The sequence below is a fragment of the Oncorhynchus keta genome, chromosome 22 (assembly GCF_023373465.1).
Source record: "Oncorhynchus keta strain PuntledgeMale-10-30-2019 chromosome 22, Oket_V2, whole genome shotgun sequence".
Lineage (NCBI taxonomy): Eukaryota > Metazoa > Chordata > Actinopteri > Salmoniformes > Salmonidae > Oncorhynchus > Oncorhynchus keta.
The window spans coordinates 43,912,322-43,933,057 of record NC_068442.1 but is presented as its reverse complement, the minus strand read 5'-3'; the positions used below and the strand labels follow the sequence as shown (position 1 = coordinate 43,933,057).

The window sequence follows — 20,736 nt, the reverse complement described above, 5'->3', positions numbered from 1 at the left end:
CGAACAAAAACAGTTTGAATAATAATATTATGGCATAAAAAGCAAACGTTTTAGAACTACATTTGAGTCTACTCTAAATTAGCCTCATTTGACTTTATTATAAAGCAGACAAATTAGCCTAGACACAAACGGAAGTAAATTTAGTAGGCTTAATGTATGGGTGACTCCAGTCCTTGAGGGCCTGATTGATGTTGGGTGTTTGGTCTCTAATCAACTAAGATGCCTTGCACTTTGAGACACATGATCGACAGTTCAGTTGTGTAATAATTTGTCCAAACAGTTGCAGTTCCGTTTTGTAAGTAATACGAGAGTTTCTATTGGACACATTTTTTGTAGGTCCCGCCCCATTTCGTTCGTTTCCGTTTCAGAAACGTTTTGCAACAGAATCGGCAGGATGAATACACCCCTAAAATTGAAGTCAGACGGTTTGCATGGACCACCGACTCCAAAGGGCCTTTTCGTACGATGGCTTTCCAAACACTTCAAATCGGAAACATTGTAACCAAGAAGAAAACGCGTAATTATAGGTCGATAAATGAGTGTTGGATACGACCCTCGTTGCGGCGAACTCAAACAAAGTAGTAACCAAAACACTGGTGGAAGCTACATTTTAATCAATTAATGTAACATACAATACGTAAAGCAAATTGGACGGTGCATTTGTTTAAGCTATTAATTTTTCCATAAACAAATATATAGATATAGTTTACAGACCCTTAATTGAAAATAAAAGCACCCATTTACGTGCAGTAATGAGGCCAAGGAAGAGCATAAAGCCGAAGTCAGAAACGGGAACGAATGGCGAGCAGACAAGGCGGTTCATTCAATTCCATCCTCCTAGGTAAGAGGAAATTCGCTGTCCGGCAAACCACAAAGCCGAGGTAGGGTATAATATGCATTAGGTAAGAAATATGTTTGAAAACTTACTTTTCCCGTGCTTGTCCATCCGACGGCACAGCGGACCCTTTGCCTTTAGGGAACATGGTTTTGTGAGGGTGAACGCCCGCCTTATCTTTCTCTATTTTCGCTATTTCATCTGTCAGACCATCAGTCTGCCACGGCCGCGACCCTCTCTCGCACTCCTTTACTGCACTTCTCAACCGAGCCTGGTCAAGGAGAAGGGGATAGGGCTGAATTGAATGGCAACTATTTTCACCAATGAGCGTACAGGAATTCCATTTAGCCCTGCCTTAACGTTATGTCATGCTTTGCTGTTGCCAATTGGAAGTGGTTGTTACAGTAGGACATCTACTTTACATATCCCAACGTTCATTATCATGCAAAGTAAGAATAAAAGGCACACTTTATTCAACATTGAGAGGTATCATCTAGACAAGCACTCCAGTTTCAGCCCTGCTATGACGACAATGTATTAAATTGTAAGTGATTATTGGAGCCTAAATTATACTTTTTCCATTGGACATGAACAAAACATGTTTAGTGTATTTTCATTTTAGGCGAACGGGTTATGCCAATGTTAACCCATATTATATATAATTTCTGTGTTTGAAATGTCAGTCATAGACTATTGTGAAATGCAAATGTTTTTTCCCCCTAAGTAGTTAAAAAAATGTATCAATCAAATGTATTTATAAAGCCCTTCTTATATCAGCTGATATCTCAAAGTGCTGTACACAAACCCAGCCTAAAACCCCAAACAGCAAGCAATGCAGGTGTAGAAGCACGGTGGCTAGGAAAAACTCCCTAGAAAGGCAGGAACCTAGGAAGAAACCTAGAGAGGAACCAGGCTATGTGGGGTGGCCAGTCCTCTTCTGGCTGTGCCGGGTAAAGATTAATAACAGAACATGTCCAAGATGTTCAAATGTTCATAGCTGACCAGCAGGGTCAAATAATAATAGGTCTAGGCTACCACCTGTTTCCATCTAGTCTAATATTTTATAATTGACTATTCACGAGTATTAGATCTGAACTGAAGTAGCAGCATCTTCCTCTTTAAGAAAACGGCAAGTAAAAAGAGACACCTTATTGGTTGTTGATGTGGAATAGGTTCACGTGTTCTTAAAAGCTGTTGACTGTAACAAAGCACCCGTAGGTAAACAAGATACACGCTCTCACGCGTCTGGCTGAAAATTAGTTTTGTATCCTAAAACGAGCAATTCGAATGTCCTGATATCACATTGCTACCATTTGTATTGTCGTTAGCCTTCTATTTTTGGTACTTTGCAAATTAAAGGCTAGCCTACTGTAGCCTCACACACCATCGTTTAAAAAATTGTCTTCTCATTTTATTTAAATCCTATTAGACTCAAACTAGTTACCTGAAAGTATTTTTCTGGAGTTGTTTAACCTAGTTTTGTTCTCATTGACAACGCACATCTTATTCCTGATCGACTGGTGAATTTATGTAAACCAAATAGGCCCCCAGATATGACAATGCATTTCAACTCCGCGATAGCCGAGGTGCCAGTCACAGTTAGTTGATGGGAGGGGAGGGGGGGTCTTGAAACCGTCAGCAGACGAGGCTATAATGCTGCGTTCATAACCAACTGGGAATGTGGTATTTACTACATGCATGGGAAAAATCCATTTGAATGCCCCTCCAACTGGAAATTACAAGTGGGAAACTTGTCATCACCTACTAAGGAAATTACTTTGATAACATTTTTAGCAGTTAAATGCAACAGCAAACCTTTTTTATAAAAACAACTATTAATGTTTTTTGAACACTATCATTTGTTTAAAAGCATGATAGCTGTACTTTTATCTTATGGTTGTAACCAGCTTGTTGGTCATTAGTCAATCGGCATTTCTCAACCAGTTCAAAGCACGTGAATGCATCCAACTGGTAATTACAACTTCACAACTAGTGATTACCACCTTCCAACTTGGTTATGAACTAATCTTAACTTATTGGGGTAAATTGTGAGAGCTAGCTGGCACTTGTTCTGTAAATATTATGTAAAAAAAACTATCTTGGCCCTCAACCTGTAACCTTAAATTCACTATAGACAAACTTAGTTACGGGGTTACGCCAAATTAAAATGTGATTCACGTTTTTTTTATTTTTATAACAAAATCATCCTTCTGTGGCTCAGTTGGTAGAGCATGGCGCTTGTAACGCCAGGGTAGTGGGTTCAATCCCCGGGACCACCCATACGTAGAATGTATGCACACATGACTGTAAGTCGCTTTGGATAAAAGCGTCAGCTAAATGGCATATATTATTATTTATTATATTATAAACAGTACATTTATATTTTCCAACGGGACTATACATTTGGGTGTTTTTTCTCGCCCAAAATAACATTAAACTGTAATATTCATATGTGCAAAACAAGACATAAACCGTCTAGTGTTCAGCGAAATAACAACACAATGTCATATACAGGTAGCCTAGTCAAATAATTAACATCCAATCACATAAACCGTTTCTCTGTCGTGGGAAACCTTCACTCTTGCACAGACATTTAGAAACGAAACATGACCATTTGGAAAATAAGCCACGGGAGCATTTTCAGCGAGAATAAAGACGACTTTTTAGTAGTAAGACAGTATAAAAGCAAGAGATACCATGAATAAGAAGAGTCTAGAAGTGTCTTATATGGTGAGCTACTGAGTGGCTAGGACAGGCAAGCCTCATTCTATTGTGGAGGACTTATTTCTTCCTGCTGCCGCGGATATGGCTGGGACAATGCTGGGGGAAAAGGACAAAAACTATACAGACAAAGCATTCCTCAATCAACACTGTTTCACGACGCATCATTGACATGGCAGGAGATGTTTTGAAACAATTACTGCTTCGCATACAAACCAGTGAATTATATGCGTTACAGCTGGATGAGTAAACAGATGTGGCGGGCCTGGCACAGCTCCTGGTATAGGTCTGTTACGTTTATGGGGGGGTCAATTAAGGAAGACCTCCTCTTTTGCAAACCAGGACAACATGAGAGGATATTTCTAAAGTACTGGACAACTTTGTGACATTAAATAGACTTTGGTGGTCAAGATGTGTTGGTATCTGTACTGATGGCGCAAAAGCCATGACAGGGAGACATATTAGAGTGGTAACGTGCGTGCAAGCAGTTGCTCCCGATGACATTTGGGTAAACTGCAGCATCCACCGAGAGGCTCTTGCTGCCAAGAGAATGCCGGACAGCTTGAAAGATGTTTTGGAAACTACAGTGAAAATTGTTAACTTTGTTAAAGCAAGGCCCCTGAACACTCAAGTACTTTCTGTATTATGCAATGATAAGGGCAGCGACCATGTAACGCTTTTACAACATGCAGAAGTGCGCTGGTTATCAAGGGGGAAAGTATTGACATGTTTTTTTTAATTGAGAGACGAGCTTAAAGTTGTCTTTACGAACCATGATTTTCACTTATCTGACCTCTTGCATGATGATGACGTTTCTCACACGACTGGCCTATCAGGGTGTTTTTTCTCTCCTGAATGATCTGAATCTAGGATTACAGGGACTCACCACAACTATATTCAATGTGAGGGACAAAATTGAGGCTATGATTAAGAAGTTGGTGCTCTTTTCTGTCTGCATTAACAAGGACAACGCACAGATCTTTCCATCATTGTATGTTTTTTTGTGCACATTGCAGAGTTATGTGCATCCTTTCAAGCATACCCTTCTCATTAACCTGTGGTGAGTTATTCACAATTTGTTATGAACAAATAAGGTTTTATATGTAAGATGGCTAAATAAAGAGCAAAATTATTGATTATTATTTGTGCCCTGGTACTATAAGAGCTCTTTGTCACTTCCCACAAGCCGGGTTGTGACAAACTCTCACTCCTTCTTATGTTTAATAAATGTATCGTATAGTGTGTGTGTGTGTGTGTGTGTGTGTGGCAGGCTTACATTGATGGCAAAAAACAACAGTGCGTTGACCTTGGTGCTAGAGGGGGTACGCAGCTGGAGGTTGAATGTTTGAATGGGTACAGGACTATAAAAAGTTTGGGAACCACTGCAGACTGAGTTATCTTTCAGGGGACCTTGTGGTATAGGCCTATACAGGGATGTAACTTTAGTTTTAGAAGTGGGGGGGGGACATAATTATTATTATTTATTTTTTAATCCAGTCGGATAAACACTCCAAACATCCTACCTGACCGCTCGGAAATGTACGCATGGTTCTAAAGCACACTGTTGCCTCGTTTTGTATCATATTCCAATGATAAAACTTGGGGGGACAGAAATTCAATTTCAGAATAGGGGGGATATTAGAATGGGGGGGTAATAGTAATATATGGCACAGCTCATGCAGTACATGGTCATTGGATAATCGCTAAGACTTCCCTGTTCACATTAGGTTGTGTATGTGGAACACTTTGAGAGGAATAGTGTTACCTCCCTTGGACAGAGGTATGCACCTATGGCACCAGTAGTATCTGCAGGGGCACTGGGTCGTGTACTGTACTTTATTTTCCCAATCAATTTTTGGTTTATTTCTCATTAGATGAACCGACTTGCCTGGTTAAATAAAACTCTTTGTTATATCAGGAAAAAATTAAAAAATATTCACATTGGAAATATGAATATTTTTTTCTGATATAACAAAGTTTTATTTAACCAGGCAAGTCGGTTAAGAACAAATTCTTATTTACAATGACACCTACCCTGGCTACAGGTTTGGACCAATTGTGCACTGCCCTATGGGACTCCCAATCACCACTGCACCACTTGGGAGCGCATTAACATGTTTGTTATATCTCAAACGGATCTTTGAAAATGATTCATAATTCAAAAGTGAATATTTACATGAATCTAATGAGAAATTAACCTAGCCTATACCACAAGGTCCCCTGAAAGATAGAACAGCAGGGTATTTAGCCTACTATGAACGTTTTTACAATACTGCATGATGCTCCTCTGCCCAGTTTAAAAAACAATAACAAATACCCCAGTGGCGCTCTTTCATGCAGATCTCAGGTTTAAATATTTAAAACTGTTAATGGACCATTTCCACATTAAAGTTCCACCTTAAAAAGTGTCATTTAAATTGGTACCCCACGTCCAGCAACAGGAGGTGTGTCTGCTCTGTTTAGCGGCGTCATGCCACCAGTGATGTATATAAACCCTTGATTGCGGACGCTATGTATTGGTCGTTGAGAGTCTATGAAGCCGCCAGTCAGCCATATTGGCACTCTCTATTAGGAGCGGTCACCGGAATTCATGGAATTCTACCGTATTTCAATTCAATGTTTCAAGGACAAAATCACATGTATTTATTGGTTGTTTTTTTTCTAGTGGGGACAGTAACAGTACTCTGAATTTTTTATTTTATTTTTATGTTTAGCTCACATAATATATTTTAAAGTATGCATTAAGGTGAATGTAATATAATAAACGTGTCAAAAACGAAATTAGACGTTAATAAATGCATTTCTATAGCTTCCGAAATCGTTTTGAGAACCCAGGAGGAGTACCAAGATGGCTGCGCGGTGGAATCAGTATTCCATGGTTTATATACATCATTGCATGCATGCCACACAGTTGTGTCCGAAGAATGAAGGAATTGGCAGAGAGTGGAGACTTACACGAGACTGAAAAGTTTTGTTTTGCTTATTCATTCATGCAAATGTGACCTGACCGTCTTCTGAAAAGTTCCCTTTGGGTAGGTCTATTTTATTGTCTTGGGAAATTATGTAAAACGTTTAAAGAGCGATTGCCAAGTCATTGTTTTTACTCTGTCACGTTGTACTCTGTCAATATATTCCATCAGTGAGTGACTCATTCCACCACGCGTATAGCCTAGTAGTCTCATGAGTGTGAGATAATAACCGAATAACTGGACGAATCCCGTTTGTACAGTAGACCAGTCTATTGGACGTCACTGCTACTGCTCCACTAAATCGCATGTCCGGTGAGCACGAGACAGGTGACCATTTCATTTGAACAGAGAGCTGGAACAGACAGTTGATAATACAAATAGACTAACTGCAACGTTCTATTTTAGCCGTAATAGAAGAATACACTAGTCTATTCTTTGATTTGGATTTATTTTCAACCAGATCTACAGTCTACAGTCAGCGAGTCTTTCGAGTTTCCTATCCAATTCACTAAGGGTATTATTATACAGCATTACATAGTGTTCTTCGAGGGAAAAACATGTTTTTAAGCAATCTGTCAGATGACAAACTGAGCTACAGATTTTTTCCCCAAGTAAAGCACCTACTTTTGTGAAGCACAATAACCATTTTGTTGGGGCATGAGTGTGCTGCTTGAGCGAAGTATTATTTGAAGGCACAAAAACAGGAGAAAATTGCAAAAAAAGAGGAACAACATGTTTAGTTTAATTGAGACGTGATTACTCCGTTGTATAAGTTTTTTTGGTATTTCCATGAGACCCATTGCATAAACAAAGCATTTAGGGTGGGAATTGCCTCTTGTTCACCTATAGTCCTTCTGCGAGCCAAGTAGGCTTAGCTCAGACTGTGGAATAATCTGTTTTGTTCTGAATTATTTTTCCTTGTAACTAGATTATGATTTCCTCGAATGTTATAAATAGGTTGCCACTAAGACCTTGGCATAATGAACTAATATAATAATTTATTCAAAGAGCTTGAATAACTACAATATTCTTTATTGTTTGTATTCTAAAACCAACCAAGCAGCACCTTTTTTAAAGAGGTGAAACCGTGTACAATAAATGGTTATAACACTATAAATTGTTATAACACCATGCATGACACACTAGATTGAGACTATCCCTTTCAAATACTGTAATACACTTTAGCTTCTACTTTTCCCCTGTGTCCCACTGTACAGTCCAGAGTCATGTCGTGTGAGAAGGGCGACGGAGACCCCATGGAGGATCCCCTCTTCATCTTGGAGAGTGGCGAGGTGTACAGGAACCCCACAGAGGTCAAGATGAGCCAGATCGTGATGCCCTGCCACGCCAACCACTGTGGAGAGCTCAGCGTAGGACAGCTGCTCAAGTGGATGGACTCCACAGCCTGCCTGTCTGGTGAGCTATGACCTTAACCTCATAGTATGACCTCTAAAGAAAAAGCGGTCCCTCTCAAGTCCCAACCTGGGGCTCTGGCCCAAAATAGTACACTTTTTGGAAATAAGGTGTAATTTGGGACGCAGCCTCTGACTGCAGCCCTCCGAGACGTAGCTTGAGATCAACAGCTATGGAGTCCTGTCAGCCGAGAAGGCACGTATGTACTGTACATATGATGTTTGTGGACCTCTATGTTGTCACAGCTGAAAGACATGCTGGGTCTCCCTGTATTACTGCCTCTGTTGACGACATCCACTTTGAGCACACTATAGGGTAAGTATTTCACTTCCTGAAACATACTTTTTCAATATATTTACAGTGACTTATAGCCTTTAGCCTAGCCACAGAAAGGAGGGACTGGTGTTCTTCTGTTCACACTGTAACCACTGTCCAATGTTGATCATAGAAATGTTTGTTTATTTTTTACGCAGAGTCGGACAGGTTGTTAACATCAAGGCAAAAGTGAACAGAGCCTTCACATCCAGCATGGAGGTTTGTGGGGACACCATCTTTGTGTAGTAAATATTGAATCTATTGAACTTTTGTTTTGAAATCATTAATAATGTATATTGGGGAGAGAAATGATACACAATGCTGTTCCATAATAGAGGATCCCTGTTTACAACCGGTGTTCTTTACTGTAGAATCTAGTCCCGTTTTAATTCACCAAATGGTAACCTATGCCCTGTGTTCAATGATAAAAATGTACAATTAGTGAATAGAGGGCACCATTTGTGACGAGACCTTATTAATATATGTATGTAACAATATGTCTGGCACTCTGCCTGGTGTCATCATATGATGCCATGTGGGCCCTATCTGCAGGTGGGCATCACGGTAAGCTGTGAGGACCTGTTCAGTAGCTGCCAGTGGAACGTGTGCAATGCCTTTGCCACCTTTGTGGCTCGACGTACCGAGGAGGGGAAGGTGAGGGCTGAAGAGTGAGGGGGCACCCATCTTGGTTTGACAGTGTTGGATGTATCAACCACATCAATATGTCATGCTTCAATAGGAGGACACACACAGTGTTGGGGTGTGTGTGTGTTCACGTTGCAGGTGCAGCTGAAGCAGGTGATTCCGCGGACGCAGACAGAGCAGATGGAGTATAGCATCGCGGCAGAGAGGAGGAGGATGAGACTGACTCATGCTGAGATCATCACAGACCTACTGAGCAGCAACACAGCTCAACTAGGTAATATACTGGCAACACACAGCTCAGCTAGGTAGTATACTTTCAACACACAGCTCAACTAGGTAGTATACTGTCAACACACAACTCAGCTAGGTAGTACACTGTCAACACACAGCTCAGCTAGGTTGTATACTGTCAACACACAGCTCAACTAGGTAGTATACTTTCAACACACAGCTCAACTAGGTAGTACACTGTCAACACACAACTCAGCTAGGTAGTATACTGTCAACAAACAGCTCAACTAGGGAGTGTACTGTCAACACACAGCTCAACTAGGAAGTGCACTGTCAACACACAGCTCAACTAGGTAGTGCGCTGTCAACACACAGCTCAACTAGGTAGTGCACTGTCAACACACAGTTCAACTAGGTAGTGCACTGTCAACACACAGCTCAGCTAGGTAGTATACTGTCAACACACAGCTCAACTAGGTAGTGCACTGTCAACACACAGCTCAACTAGGTAGTGCACTGTCAACACACAGCTCGACTAGGTAGTGCACTGTCAACACACAGCTCAGCTAGGTAGTATACTTTCAACACACAGCTCAGCTAGGTAGTACACTGTCAACACACAGCTCAACTAGGTAGTGCACTGTCAACACACAGCTCAACTAGGTAGTATACTGTCAACACACAGCTCAACACACAGCTCAGCTAGGTAGTATACTGTCAACACACAGCTCAACACACAGCTCAGCTAGGTAGTATACTGTCAACACACAGCTCAGCTAGGTAGTATACTGTCAACACACAGCTCAACTAGGTAGTATACTGTCAACACACAGCTCAACACACAGCTCAGCTAGGTAGTATACTGTCAACACACAGCTCAACTAGGTAGTGCACTGTCAACACACAGCTCGACAAGGTAGTGCACTGTCAACACACAGCTCAACTAGGTAGTGCACTGTCAACACACAGCTCAGCTAGGTCGTATACTGTCAACACACAGCTCAGCTAGGGAGTGTACTGTCAACACACAGCTCAGCTAGGTAGTATACTGTCAACACACAGCTCAGCTAGGTAGTATACTGTCAACACACAGCTCAGCTAGGTAGTATACTGTCAACACACAGCTCAGCTAGGTAGTATACTGTCAACACACAGCTCAGCTAGGTAGTATACTGTCAGCACACAGCTCAACACACAGCTCAGCTAGGTAGTATACTGTCAACACACAGCTCAGCTAGGTAGTATACTGTCAACACACAGCTCAGCTAGGTATTATACTATCAGCACACAGCTCAACACACAGCTCAGCTAGGTAGTATACTGTCAACACACAGCTCAACTAGGTAGTGCACTGTCAACACACAGCTCAGCTAGGTAGTATACTGTCAACACACAGCTCAGTTAGGTAGTATACTGTCAACACACAGCTCAGCTAGGTAGTATACTGTCAACACACAGCTCAGCTAGGTAGTATACTGTCAACACACAGCTCAACACACAGCTCAACTAGGTAATCTGTCAACACACATCTTAACAGAGCTCAGCTAGGTAGTATACTGTCAACACACAGCTCAACTAGGTTGGAGACTGTCAACACACAGCTCAACTAGGTTGGAGACTGTCAACATACAGCTCAACTAGGTAATCTGTCAACACACAGCTCAGCTAGATATTATTCTGTCTACACACAGCTCAGCTAGGTAACTGTCAACACACAGCTCAGCTAGGTAGATTTCTGTCAACACACAGCTCAACTAGGTAGTGCACTGTCAACACACAGCTCAACTAGGTATTATACTGTCAACACACTGAAACACATCTCAGCTAGGTAACTGTCAACACACAGCTCAACTAGGTTGTATACTGTCAACACACCGCTCCGCTAGGTAGCATACTGTCAACACACCGCTCAACTAGGTAGTATACTGTCAACACACAACTCAGCTAGGTATTATACTGGCAACACACAGCTCAGCTAGGTAGTATACTGGCAACACACAGCTCAACTAGGTAGTATACTGGCAACACACAGCTCAACTAGGTAGTATACTGTCAACACACAGCTCAGCTAGGTAGTATACTGTCAACACACAGCTCAGCTAGGTAGTATACTGTCAGCACACAGCTCAACACACAGCTCAACTAGGTATTATACTGTCAAGACTTTGGTACTATGGCACAGAGTCTTTCCTGACCATGTGACCTTACCAGGGAATCCTCTAGTTACAGCTTATGAGGCTTCTTTAAGGCCCTAATTATAGCTTATATGGCAGGGGTGGCAGAAACTTTCCATAGAGGGCCGAGTGTCTGCAGGTTTTTGTTTTTTCCTTTAAACTAAGACCTAGACAACCTGGTGTGGGGAGTTCCTTACTAATTAGTGACCTTCATTTATCAATCGAGTACAAGGGTGAAATGAAAACCAGCAGACACTCCGCCCTCCGTGGAATAAGTTGAACACGTGGTATAAGGACCCTACAAGGCCCTAGTTACAGTTTATAAGGACCATAGAAATGGAATGAATAGAACAGCCTTTGAAGCTCTAACCCTGACTATTGACTGGTAAACTCATCGCAATGGTTGCCTGATATTGTGATGCAATAATTTCCATTGTATTTTGGAATATTCTATCAACTGATGGTGGATTGCCATAGTAATGTAAATGTTCATTAAAATTATGCTAACTGATGTGGCTCATGCAATGGAATGTATTTTTTTGTAATGTTAGTTGACTCAACAAATCAAAGCACAGATTGGAGGGTACACTTCCCTACTTTTACTTCCTGGCATGGGTACACTCCAAGTGGATGCCAGTCCACCTATTATGCCATCATTGACTTGAATGGAGACACCCTTTTTATTCATTCTGTTTCTCTGATAAGGCTTCCTTTAAGGCCCTAGTTAGAGCTTATAAGGCCCACATACAGTGCATTCGGGTATTCAGAAGAAGTTTGGAACCACTAAGACTCTTCCTAGAGCTGGCTGCCCGGCCAAACTGACCAATCGGGGGAGAATTGGCCTTGGTCAGGGAGGTGACCAAGAACCCGATGGTCACTTTGACAGAGTTACTATGTTGGAGATTGGAGAACCTTCCAGAAGGACAACCATCTCTGCATGACTCCACCAATCAGGCCTTTATGGTAGAGTTGCCAGACGGAAGCCACTCTTCAGTAAAAGGCACATGACAGCCCGCTTGGAGTTTGCCAAAAGGCTCCTAAAGATTGAACTCTTTGGCCTGAATGCCAAGCATCACGCCTGGAATAAGCCTGGCACCATCCCTATGGTGAAGCATGGTGGTGGCAGCATCATGCTGTGGGGATGTTTTTCAGCGGCAGAGACTGGGAGACTAGTCAGGATCGAGGGGAAAAATGAACAGAGAAAAGTACAGAGATCCTTGGTGAAAACCTGCTCCAGAGCACTCAGGACCTCAGACTGGGGCGACGGTTCACCTTCCATCAGGACAACGACCCTAAGCACACAGCCAAGACAACACAGGAGTGGCTTCGGGACAAGTCTCTGAATGACCTTGAGTGGCCCAGCCAGAGCCATGCCTTGAACCTGATCGAACATCTCTGGAGAGACCTGAAAATAGCTGTGCAGTGATGCTCCCCATCCAACCTGAGCGCTTGAGAGGATCTGCAGAGAAGAATGGGAGAAACTCTCCAAATACAGGTGTGCCAAGCTTGTAGCGTCATACCCAAGAAGACTAGAAGCTGTAATTGCTGCCAAATGTGTTTCAACAAAGTACTGAGTAAAGGGTCTGAATACTTATGTTAATGTGGTATTTCAGATTTTATTTTTTGCAACATTTTCTAAATGTTTTTGCTTTTGCTTCGTCATTATGGGGTATTGTGTGAAGATTGAGGGGTAAAAATTATTTAATCTATATTAGAATAAGGCTGTAACGTAACAAAATATGGAAAAAGTCGAGGGGTCTAAATATTTTCCGAATGCACCGTAAGTCCGAAGGGCGGCAGGGGGTTAAGCGTGTTGGGCCAGTAACCGAAAAGTTGACGTAAATGTAGTTTTAGCTTATAAGGTCCTAGTTATAGCTGATAAGGCCCTATTTATAACCTTTACATGTCACAGGATACCACAGATGTCCAAGTCCCACTTATCTCTAATATGAAATGATATCAGTGGCAGTCACACCCGTGCCCAGCCTGGTGAAGAGCAGCATTACAGTCCAGTATGTGTCTGTGCGTGTCAACAGGAGAGTGTCAGGAATACCAGGGTGCGGTGTCAGCAGAGCGAACCCGGGTGGAGAGTGTGGAGCTGGTGCTGCCTCCCCATGCCAACCACCAGGTCAGCACCTTCGGGGGTCAGATCATGGCCTGGATGGAGAACGTGGCCACCATCGCAGCATGGTGAGTGTCTGGTCTGTTGCCTGTCCTTCTCATAGAGATAATGAGGTTTCTTATTGTGACAGAATATGGAGATAGTTAGTATATATTAAAGGCCCCATGCAGACGTCATTTCTGGGTAACAATTAAGTACCTTACTGTGATTGATTTTCAATGAAAATTGTCAAAAAGAAACAAAAATATCAATTTCTCAAGCAAGAATTTTGCTTGGACTGTGAGTGGGGAGGGGAAAACTAAAAACTAGCTGTTATGGGTAGAGAGGGTCGGACCTCTTTCTTATTTGTCTATTAACTAGTTAACCGCATGCTGATGTCACTAGGGAGACTAAAACCTAATAATAATATAATAATAATAATATATGCCATTTAGTAGACGCTTTTATCCAAAGCGACTTACAGTCATGTGTGCATACATTCTACGTATGGGTGGTCCCGGGAATCGAACCCACTACCCTGGCGTTACAAGCGCCATGCTCTACCAACTGAGCTACAGAAGGACCAATTACTCTAAAAAACCTCTTACTCTAAAAGGGCATTATCATCATTTGAACAGTATTATTCCAACCTCATAGTGTGGAAATCTATATAACACAGAAAAATCACATTTTGACTGCACTGGGTCTTTTAATATACACTGAACAAAAATATAAACACAACATGTAAAGTGTTGGTCCCATGTTTCATGAGCTGAAATAAAAGATCCCAGAAATGTTCCATAAGCACAAAAAGCTTATTTCTTTTACATTTTGTGCACAAATATTTGTTTACATCCCAGTTAATGAGCATTACTCCTTTGCCAAAATAATCCATCCACCTGACAGGTATGGCATATCAAGAAGCTTATTAAACAGCATGATCATTACACAAGTGCACCTTGTGCTTGGGACAATAAAACACTTTAAAATGTGCAGTTTTGTCGCACAACACAATGCCACTGATGTCTCAAGTTTTGGGGGGGTGTTGCTGAGGAATATTTCTGTCTGGAATAAAGCTCTTTGAGGGAAACTCATTCTGATTGGCTGGGCCCGGCTCCCACCCATGGGTGCACCCCTGCCCAGTCATGTGAAATCCATAGGTTTCAATTGACTGATTTCCTTATATGTAACTCAGAAAAATCTTTGAAATTGTTCCATGATGCATTTTATATTTTTGTTCAGTGTACTTAGTAGAATGAATAAACCATGTTGACTTTTTCTTCTGGAGAAGAAATGTGATAATGCTATTAGTCTAATATTCTCTCTCGCTCTCATCTCACTCTTACTCTCTAGTCGTCTGTGTAACGCTCACCCCACTCTGAGGACCATAGACATGTTCCACTTCCGGGGCCCGTCTCACATCGGTGACCGGCTGGTGCTAAAGGCCATTGTTAACAATGCCTTCAAACACAGGTGAAACACAAGTCTTATTCATTAGGCACCAAACTGAAGAAAATTAGAACCGCTTGTTCTCAACCACTGTCCAATAACAACCGCCTGTTTTCGTTTCTGTTGAAAAACTTAGATTTTTTGTTGTTGCTACGGTGAGCCCCAATGAACTGAATGAACTCAATTTCAGCTTTGAGGGATATTTACTGGCAACAAACCAATGAATGGGAAACTGGTATGGCAACCTTTTATGTTTGTATGATATTAGTCTATGTAACCTATTTGTGCTTGTGTGTTCCAGTATGGAGGTGGGTGTATGTGCAGAGGCCTACCAGGGTGCGGGTGCGTTGCGGCACATCAACAGCGCCTTCATGACCTTTGAGGTGCTGGACAAGGACAGGAAGCCACGTACATTACCCCGGATACGACCCGAACCTGTGGTGAGTTCTGCAGATGACCTCAGAAGAACAGGCTGTTGGACCTGTGGAGTGCGTGTGAGAGAGAGACTGCATGCAAGAGAGTGTGTGTGTGTGTTTATGGAGGTCTATATTGAGAAATGCCATATGGTGGTTGAATTTGTAATGTTAAGAGATACATGCGTCTCCTCATCCAATGTTGGTGTAGAACTGTGAAAGCCCATTTCACTTGTTTATTTAATTGTCAGGATGGGAAGAGACGCTATCAGGAGGCTATTGCTAGGAAGAAGATCCGTCTGGATAGGTGAGGAGATGAAAATCATCACAGTCCTATTCCCCATTTCTATCAGTGAGTGCAGGGGATGTCAAACTCATTTTGCCCCTCCAGTAGATGAGCCCCCTCCCTTAAAAATCAATTATATACAGTATATCATTTTTTTGCTAAGACATCATGCCAGGCCACATTAAATCGGGCTGATTGAGTGATACCCCTGAATTAGTGTGTAAACAGTAAACCAAACCATTGAGTCAACACATTTTCATCTGTTTTGACATTACTATACACTGTCTGTTTACAGAAAGTACATAATCTCCTGCAAGCAAACGGAGGTTCCTCTGTCTGTACCCTGGGACATCAGCAACCAGGTAACACACAAACACAAACTGACCACAACTTACTACTACTACTCCTAGATTAAATGTGTTGTTTTGGGGTTTGATAACAGATTTAACAGTCTACTGCCTCTCTGTGTACTGGCCTTGTTTTGAAACAACAATCATTCTTCCGATTCTGAATCCAAACCTTATTTTCCCCAGATGTATCTCAGCTACAACAATGTGTCTGCACTGAAAATTATGGCTGCTCGAAGCAACTGGATGTTAAGCTCTGAGAAAAATAAGGTTAGTATTGTAAGTAGAAAAGGGTAAGAATATGATTGAACACCATTGATATTATTCATTAGAATGATGTTCAAGGATTGCATGTGTCCCCTCTCCTCCTCCCCACTGTCTAATCAAATCATTACTTTCTAATGCACAGTCATAGTTGCACCCCCCCGAATTCGGCCCACACGTTGATTTGATTAAGTTGGGACTGGGAGGAAGGAATGTGCAACAAGTCAACCGTCTTTCTTAAAGGAGCTCGCTACATATAACATTCCACTAAATGTCAATAATATGTCATAGTAAAGGAATAGGCTCTGCTTTAACCTGTAAAGATCCTATATTCATGGTTTAACCCCCCTCCTTCCTGATCTGTTCCAAGGTCAGTCTGTACACGCTGGAGGAGAACCAGATACTGTGTTTTAAAGTGGAGACTCATGTCACTGTCCCTGCTGAACAAGCGTTCCATCTGCTCTCAGACCTGCGCAGGAGACATGAGTGGGACAGGCATTACCAGTGGGTATCACATTCACAACTGACGTAGTCACAACAGTCACAGCTAGTCGGAACACAGCCACAAGTGGTCACAACCATTCACAAAGTATTTACTATACTCCTTTTGATATCCGATATCCAATCTACATTTGGATTGAAACCTCAATTTCACAGTGTGCCTTTTCCCTTTCGTCCTATGTAGAAAATGTGATGTGATCATCCAGGCAGATGAGGATGACACTATCTACCGCGTGGCCACTCCATGTGTCAGTAAGGGGGGGAAGGGCCAGGACTTCATCCTTCTGGCCTCTAGGAGGAAGCCCTGTGACTCCAGGTAACGCGGCCTGTCTGTCATCCATCAGCATCCTGACTTCACCAATATGCTTTATGTTTTGCTTGGTCTTTGTTCCCCAATGACTCAACAATCCTTCCTACTTTCCAATGGCACTGCATTCTTTTCATGTTCTCTCTTCACCATAACTTACCCGGGTCTGGTTGTGTCCCACAGTACTGTATCTATCAACCTGCCCAATTCCACATCTTTATCATAATAATAATAATAATAATAATAATAATAATAATAATAATAATAATAATAATAATAATAATAATAATAATAATAATAATAATAATATCACTCTCTAATGGCGCAATCCACCTCTTCTGTCCACCTCAGGGACCCGTACCTGATTGCCCTGCGCTCTGTCACCCTGCCGACCCACCCTGCCACTGAGGACTACACCCGGGGGGAGGTGCTCTGTGCCGGCTTCAGTATCTGGGAGGAGTCCAATGCTGTCACCAAGGTGGGGCAATGGGGCTCTTCGCTAGCTAAGCGAAAAGCTTGCCTGGTCCAAAATCTGTTTGTGCTGTAAAGCCGACTTCTATGGTCATTGTCATGTCAAACATGACAGCAACCGTAGTTGGTAAGACAGTAGAAGCAGATCTGGGACCAGCTAGCTCAGTGATTTTCTTCATCCCACAGTGTATACACCTTATCCTGTAAGCTGAGTGTAGAAAGAAGTGCAAGCTTTCCACCCAACATCTTCAGAGGACAAAAATAAATGTTGTTTTTACATCTTTTTCTTTTGTCGGCTTTACATACACATTTTACATACATCGTACTTTTTATATTTTTCTACAGTAGTTACATAGCAAGAATAAAGAAATTTGATATTTTGATATACATTACATCTAGATAGATGATAAACTCAACAAAAAAAGAAACATCCCTTTTTCAGGACCCTGTCTTTCAAAGATAATTAGTAAAGATCCAAGTAACTTCACATATCTTCATTGTAAAGGGTTTAAACACTGTTTCCCATGCTTGTTCAATGAACCATAAACAAATCATGAACATGCACCTGTGGAACGGTCGTTAAGACACTAACAGCTTACAGACGGTAGGCAATTAAGGTCACTGTTATGAAAACTTAGGATACTCAAGAGGCCTTTCTACTGACTCTGAAAAACACCAAAAGAAAGATGCCCAGGGTCCCTGCTCATCTGCGTGAATGTGCCTTAGGCATGCTACAAGAAGGCATGAGGACTGCAGATGTGGCCAGGGCAATACATTTCCATGTCCGTACTGTGAGATGCCTAAGACAGCGCTACAGGGAGACAGGATGGACAGCTGATCGTCCTCGCAGTGGCAGACCACGTGTAACAACAACTGCACAGTATCGGTACATCCGGACATCACACCTCCAGAACAGGTACAGGATGGCAACAACAACTGCCGAAGTTACACCAGGAATGCACAATCCCTCCATCAGTGCTCAGACTGTCCGCAATCGGCTGAGAGAGGCTTGATTGAGGGTTTGTAGGCCTGTTGTAAGGCAGGTCCTCACCAGACATCACCGGAAACAACGTTGCCTATAGGCACCAACCCACCGTCACTGGACCAGACAGGACTGGCAAAAAATGGTCTTCTCTGACGAGTCACGATTTTGTGTCACCAGGGTTGATGGTCGGATTAGTGTTTATCGTCGAAGGTATGAGCGTGACATCGAGGCCTGTACTCGCGGGAGCGGGATTGATTTGGAGGTGGAGGGTCCGTCATCATCTGGGGGCGGTGTGTCACAGCGTCGTCGGACAGAGCTTGTTGTCATTGCAGGCAATCTCAACGCTGTGCGTTACAGGGAAGACATCCTCCCTCATGTGGTACCCTTCCTGCAGGCTCATCCTGACATGACCCTCCGGCATGACAATGCCACCAGCCATACTGCTCGTTCTGTGCATGATTTCCTGCAAGACAGGACTGTCAGTGATACTTTTTCTTTTGATCCCCCCTTTGTTCACAGACACATTATTCAAGTTCTGTTAGTCACATGTCTGTGGAACTTGTTCAGTTTATGCCTGTTGGTGAATCTAGTTATGTTCATAAAAATATTTCCACATGTTACGTTTGCTGAAAATAAACGCAGTTGACAGACAGGACGTTTATTTTTTTGCTGAGTTTAGTACTTCTACATTATACATGTTTCCAGTCATAAATATTATAGAACATGTGCTTTTTGTTTTCTTTTTGGACCACATTGTCCCTGTGTTTTACCTCAGATCTCCTACTACAACCAAGCCACACCAGGAGTCCTCCCTTACATCTCCAACGACATTGCAGGCCTTTCCTCCAGCTTCTACGGCACCTTCCACTCCTGCAACAAGTACCTGGAGGAGAACAGAGACAGCCTGGTCGTCCTGCCCCCCTCTGACCTGTGACCGAATGGTTTCATCATGCTGGCCCAGCCCCTCCTACCCCATGGGGAGGCAGGGTAGCCTAGTGGTTAGACCAGCAACCGAAAGGTTGCAAGTTCAAATCCCAGAGCTGACCAAGGTACAAATCTGTCATTCTGCTCCTGAACAGGCAGTTAACCCACTGTTCCTAGGCCGTCATTGAAAATAAGAATTTGTTCTTAACTGACTTGCTTAGTTAAATAAAGGTCAAATAAAAAAATCCACCCCTCTCCTCTTTAGGAGATACAGTTCTGGGATACCCCCTCTTGATCTCAACTGCCAAGGAAATCAGAAGTTATGCATTTCTCAAATGTGGGATTAGTCAAAGGACTTTTTGTTGTTACTGGTATTACTGTCTTTGATGTGATATTCCAGTGTACATTTTCTACACTACAGGTGACTTACTTATTGCAGTTGGGCTCTGTATTAAATGTTAGGTCTTATCTGGGCAATACTACAGTTAGTAGCCCTATGCACATGAGAAGTATGCAAGTTTGTTTGTTATGCTACAGTTAGGCTCCCGAGTGGCGCAGCAGTCTAAGGCACTGCATCTCAGTGCAAGAGGCATCACTACAGTCCCTGGTTCGATTCCAGGATGTTTCACACCCGGCCGTGATTGGGAGTCCCATAGGGCGGCGCATAATTGGCCCAGCATCGTCCGGGTTTGGCTAGAGTAGGTCAACATTGTAAATAAGATTTTTTTCCTAACTGACTTGTCTAGTTAAATACTCTTAGACTGCCAGAACTTTTAGATTGCCTGGTCCCAGTTTGGCATGACAATGACCATGGCAATGACTTGGCTATACAGCACAAACATATCTGGGACCAGGCTATTTAGACCAAATATATTTAAAATGTGCAATACTACGCTCTGTAATAAATGTTAGATCTTATCTGGGCATTTAAACAGTTAGTAGCCCTATGAACGTGAGACATGGTTTGTTATGCTGCAGTTGAGTCTGACATGCTTGTACATGTTCTGCCTTGTCTCTAGCTACTGAACTGTGGGTAAAAAAGCAGACTAGTTCATGCCTGAGCATTTACATGCAGCTTGTTTTAAAATACTGGTAGGATATGTCCTACCTCATTGAATCATGTTCGTAATCAACCTTTCAAATCTGTAGTCAAGATGTACATTAACTGTAATTTTGATTTGAGAGACTAATCTCAGAGACAAATGGTTAGCTTAAAAACAGATGTGGACAATGGCTAAGTATTTCAATATGAGTAGACATCATGAGGTGAATGAATTTCTGTGATTTCACTCAAACAATAAACACTAAAGACCTTGTTTTGACCTCTCTTGTTCATCTTCCCAGAATCCTCACATTCCTTACTCCTTGTGGTTTCATAAACAGAA

The 20,736-nt window shown here is 42.2% G+C and overlaps 2 protein-coding genes across 9 annotated transcripts in view; one reads left to right on the top strand and one right to left on the bottom strand.

The window, feature by feature from the left end:
- LOC118379623 (single-stranded DNA-binding protein 3-like) overlaps positions 1–2,422 on the bottom strand; it is a 34,377-nt gene extending 31,955 nt beyond the window's left edge. For all 4 annotated transcript variants that reach the window (XM_052475294.1, XM_052475295.1, XM_052475296.1 and 1 more), the window contains exons 1-2: positions 2,280–2,422; positions 928–1,106 (exon numbers count right to left, since the gene is read on the bottom strand). In XM_052475294.1, coding sequence (XP_052331254.1) covers positions 928–983 — 56 coding nt within the window. In that variant the 5' untranslated portion in view covers positions 984–1,106; positions 2,280–2,422. The remainder of the gene's footprint in view (positions 1–927; positions 1,107–2,279) is intronic.
- acot11b (acyl-CoA thioesterase 11b) lies at positions 413–20,667 on the top strand. Of its 5 annotated transcripts, none has more exons than XM_035757552.2 (16): positions 413–881; positions 7,743–7,941; positions 8,184–8,253; positions 8,412–8,472; positions 8,806–8,907; positions 9,037–9,172; positions 13,340–13,493; positions 14,758–14,877; positions 15,155–15,293; positions 15,518–15,573; positions 15,848–15,914; positions 16,086–16,169; positions 16,534–16,667; positions 16,849–16,980; positions 17,323–17,449; positions 19,203–20,667. In XM_035757552.2, the coding sequence occupies exons 2-16, from the start codon at positions 7,752–7,754 to the stop codon at positions 19,359–19,361; spliced, it is 1,731 nt and encodes a 576-aa protein (XP_035613445.1). In that variant the 5' UTR covers positions 413–881; positions 7,743–7,751; the 3' UTR covers positions 19,362–20,667. The 5 variants fall into 5 exon arrangements, with proteins under 5 accessions (XP_035613445.1, XP_035613444.1, XP_035613443.1 ...); XM_035757551.2 differs by having other exon boundaries at positions 413–902; XM_035757550.2 differs by having other exon boundaries at positions 414–841.
- Positions 20,668–20,736: the final 69 nt, after the last annotated feature.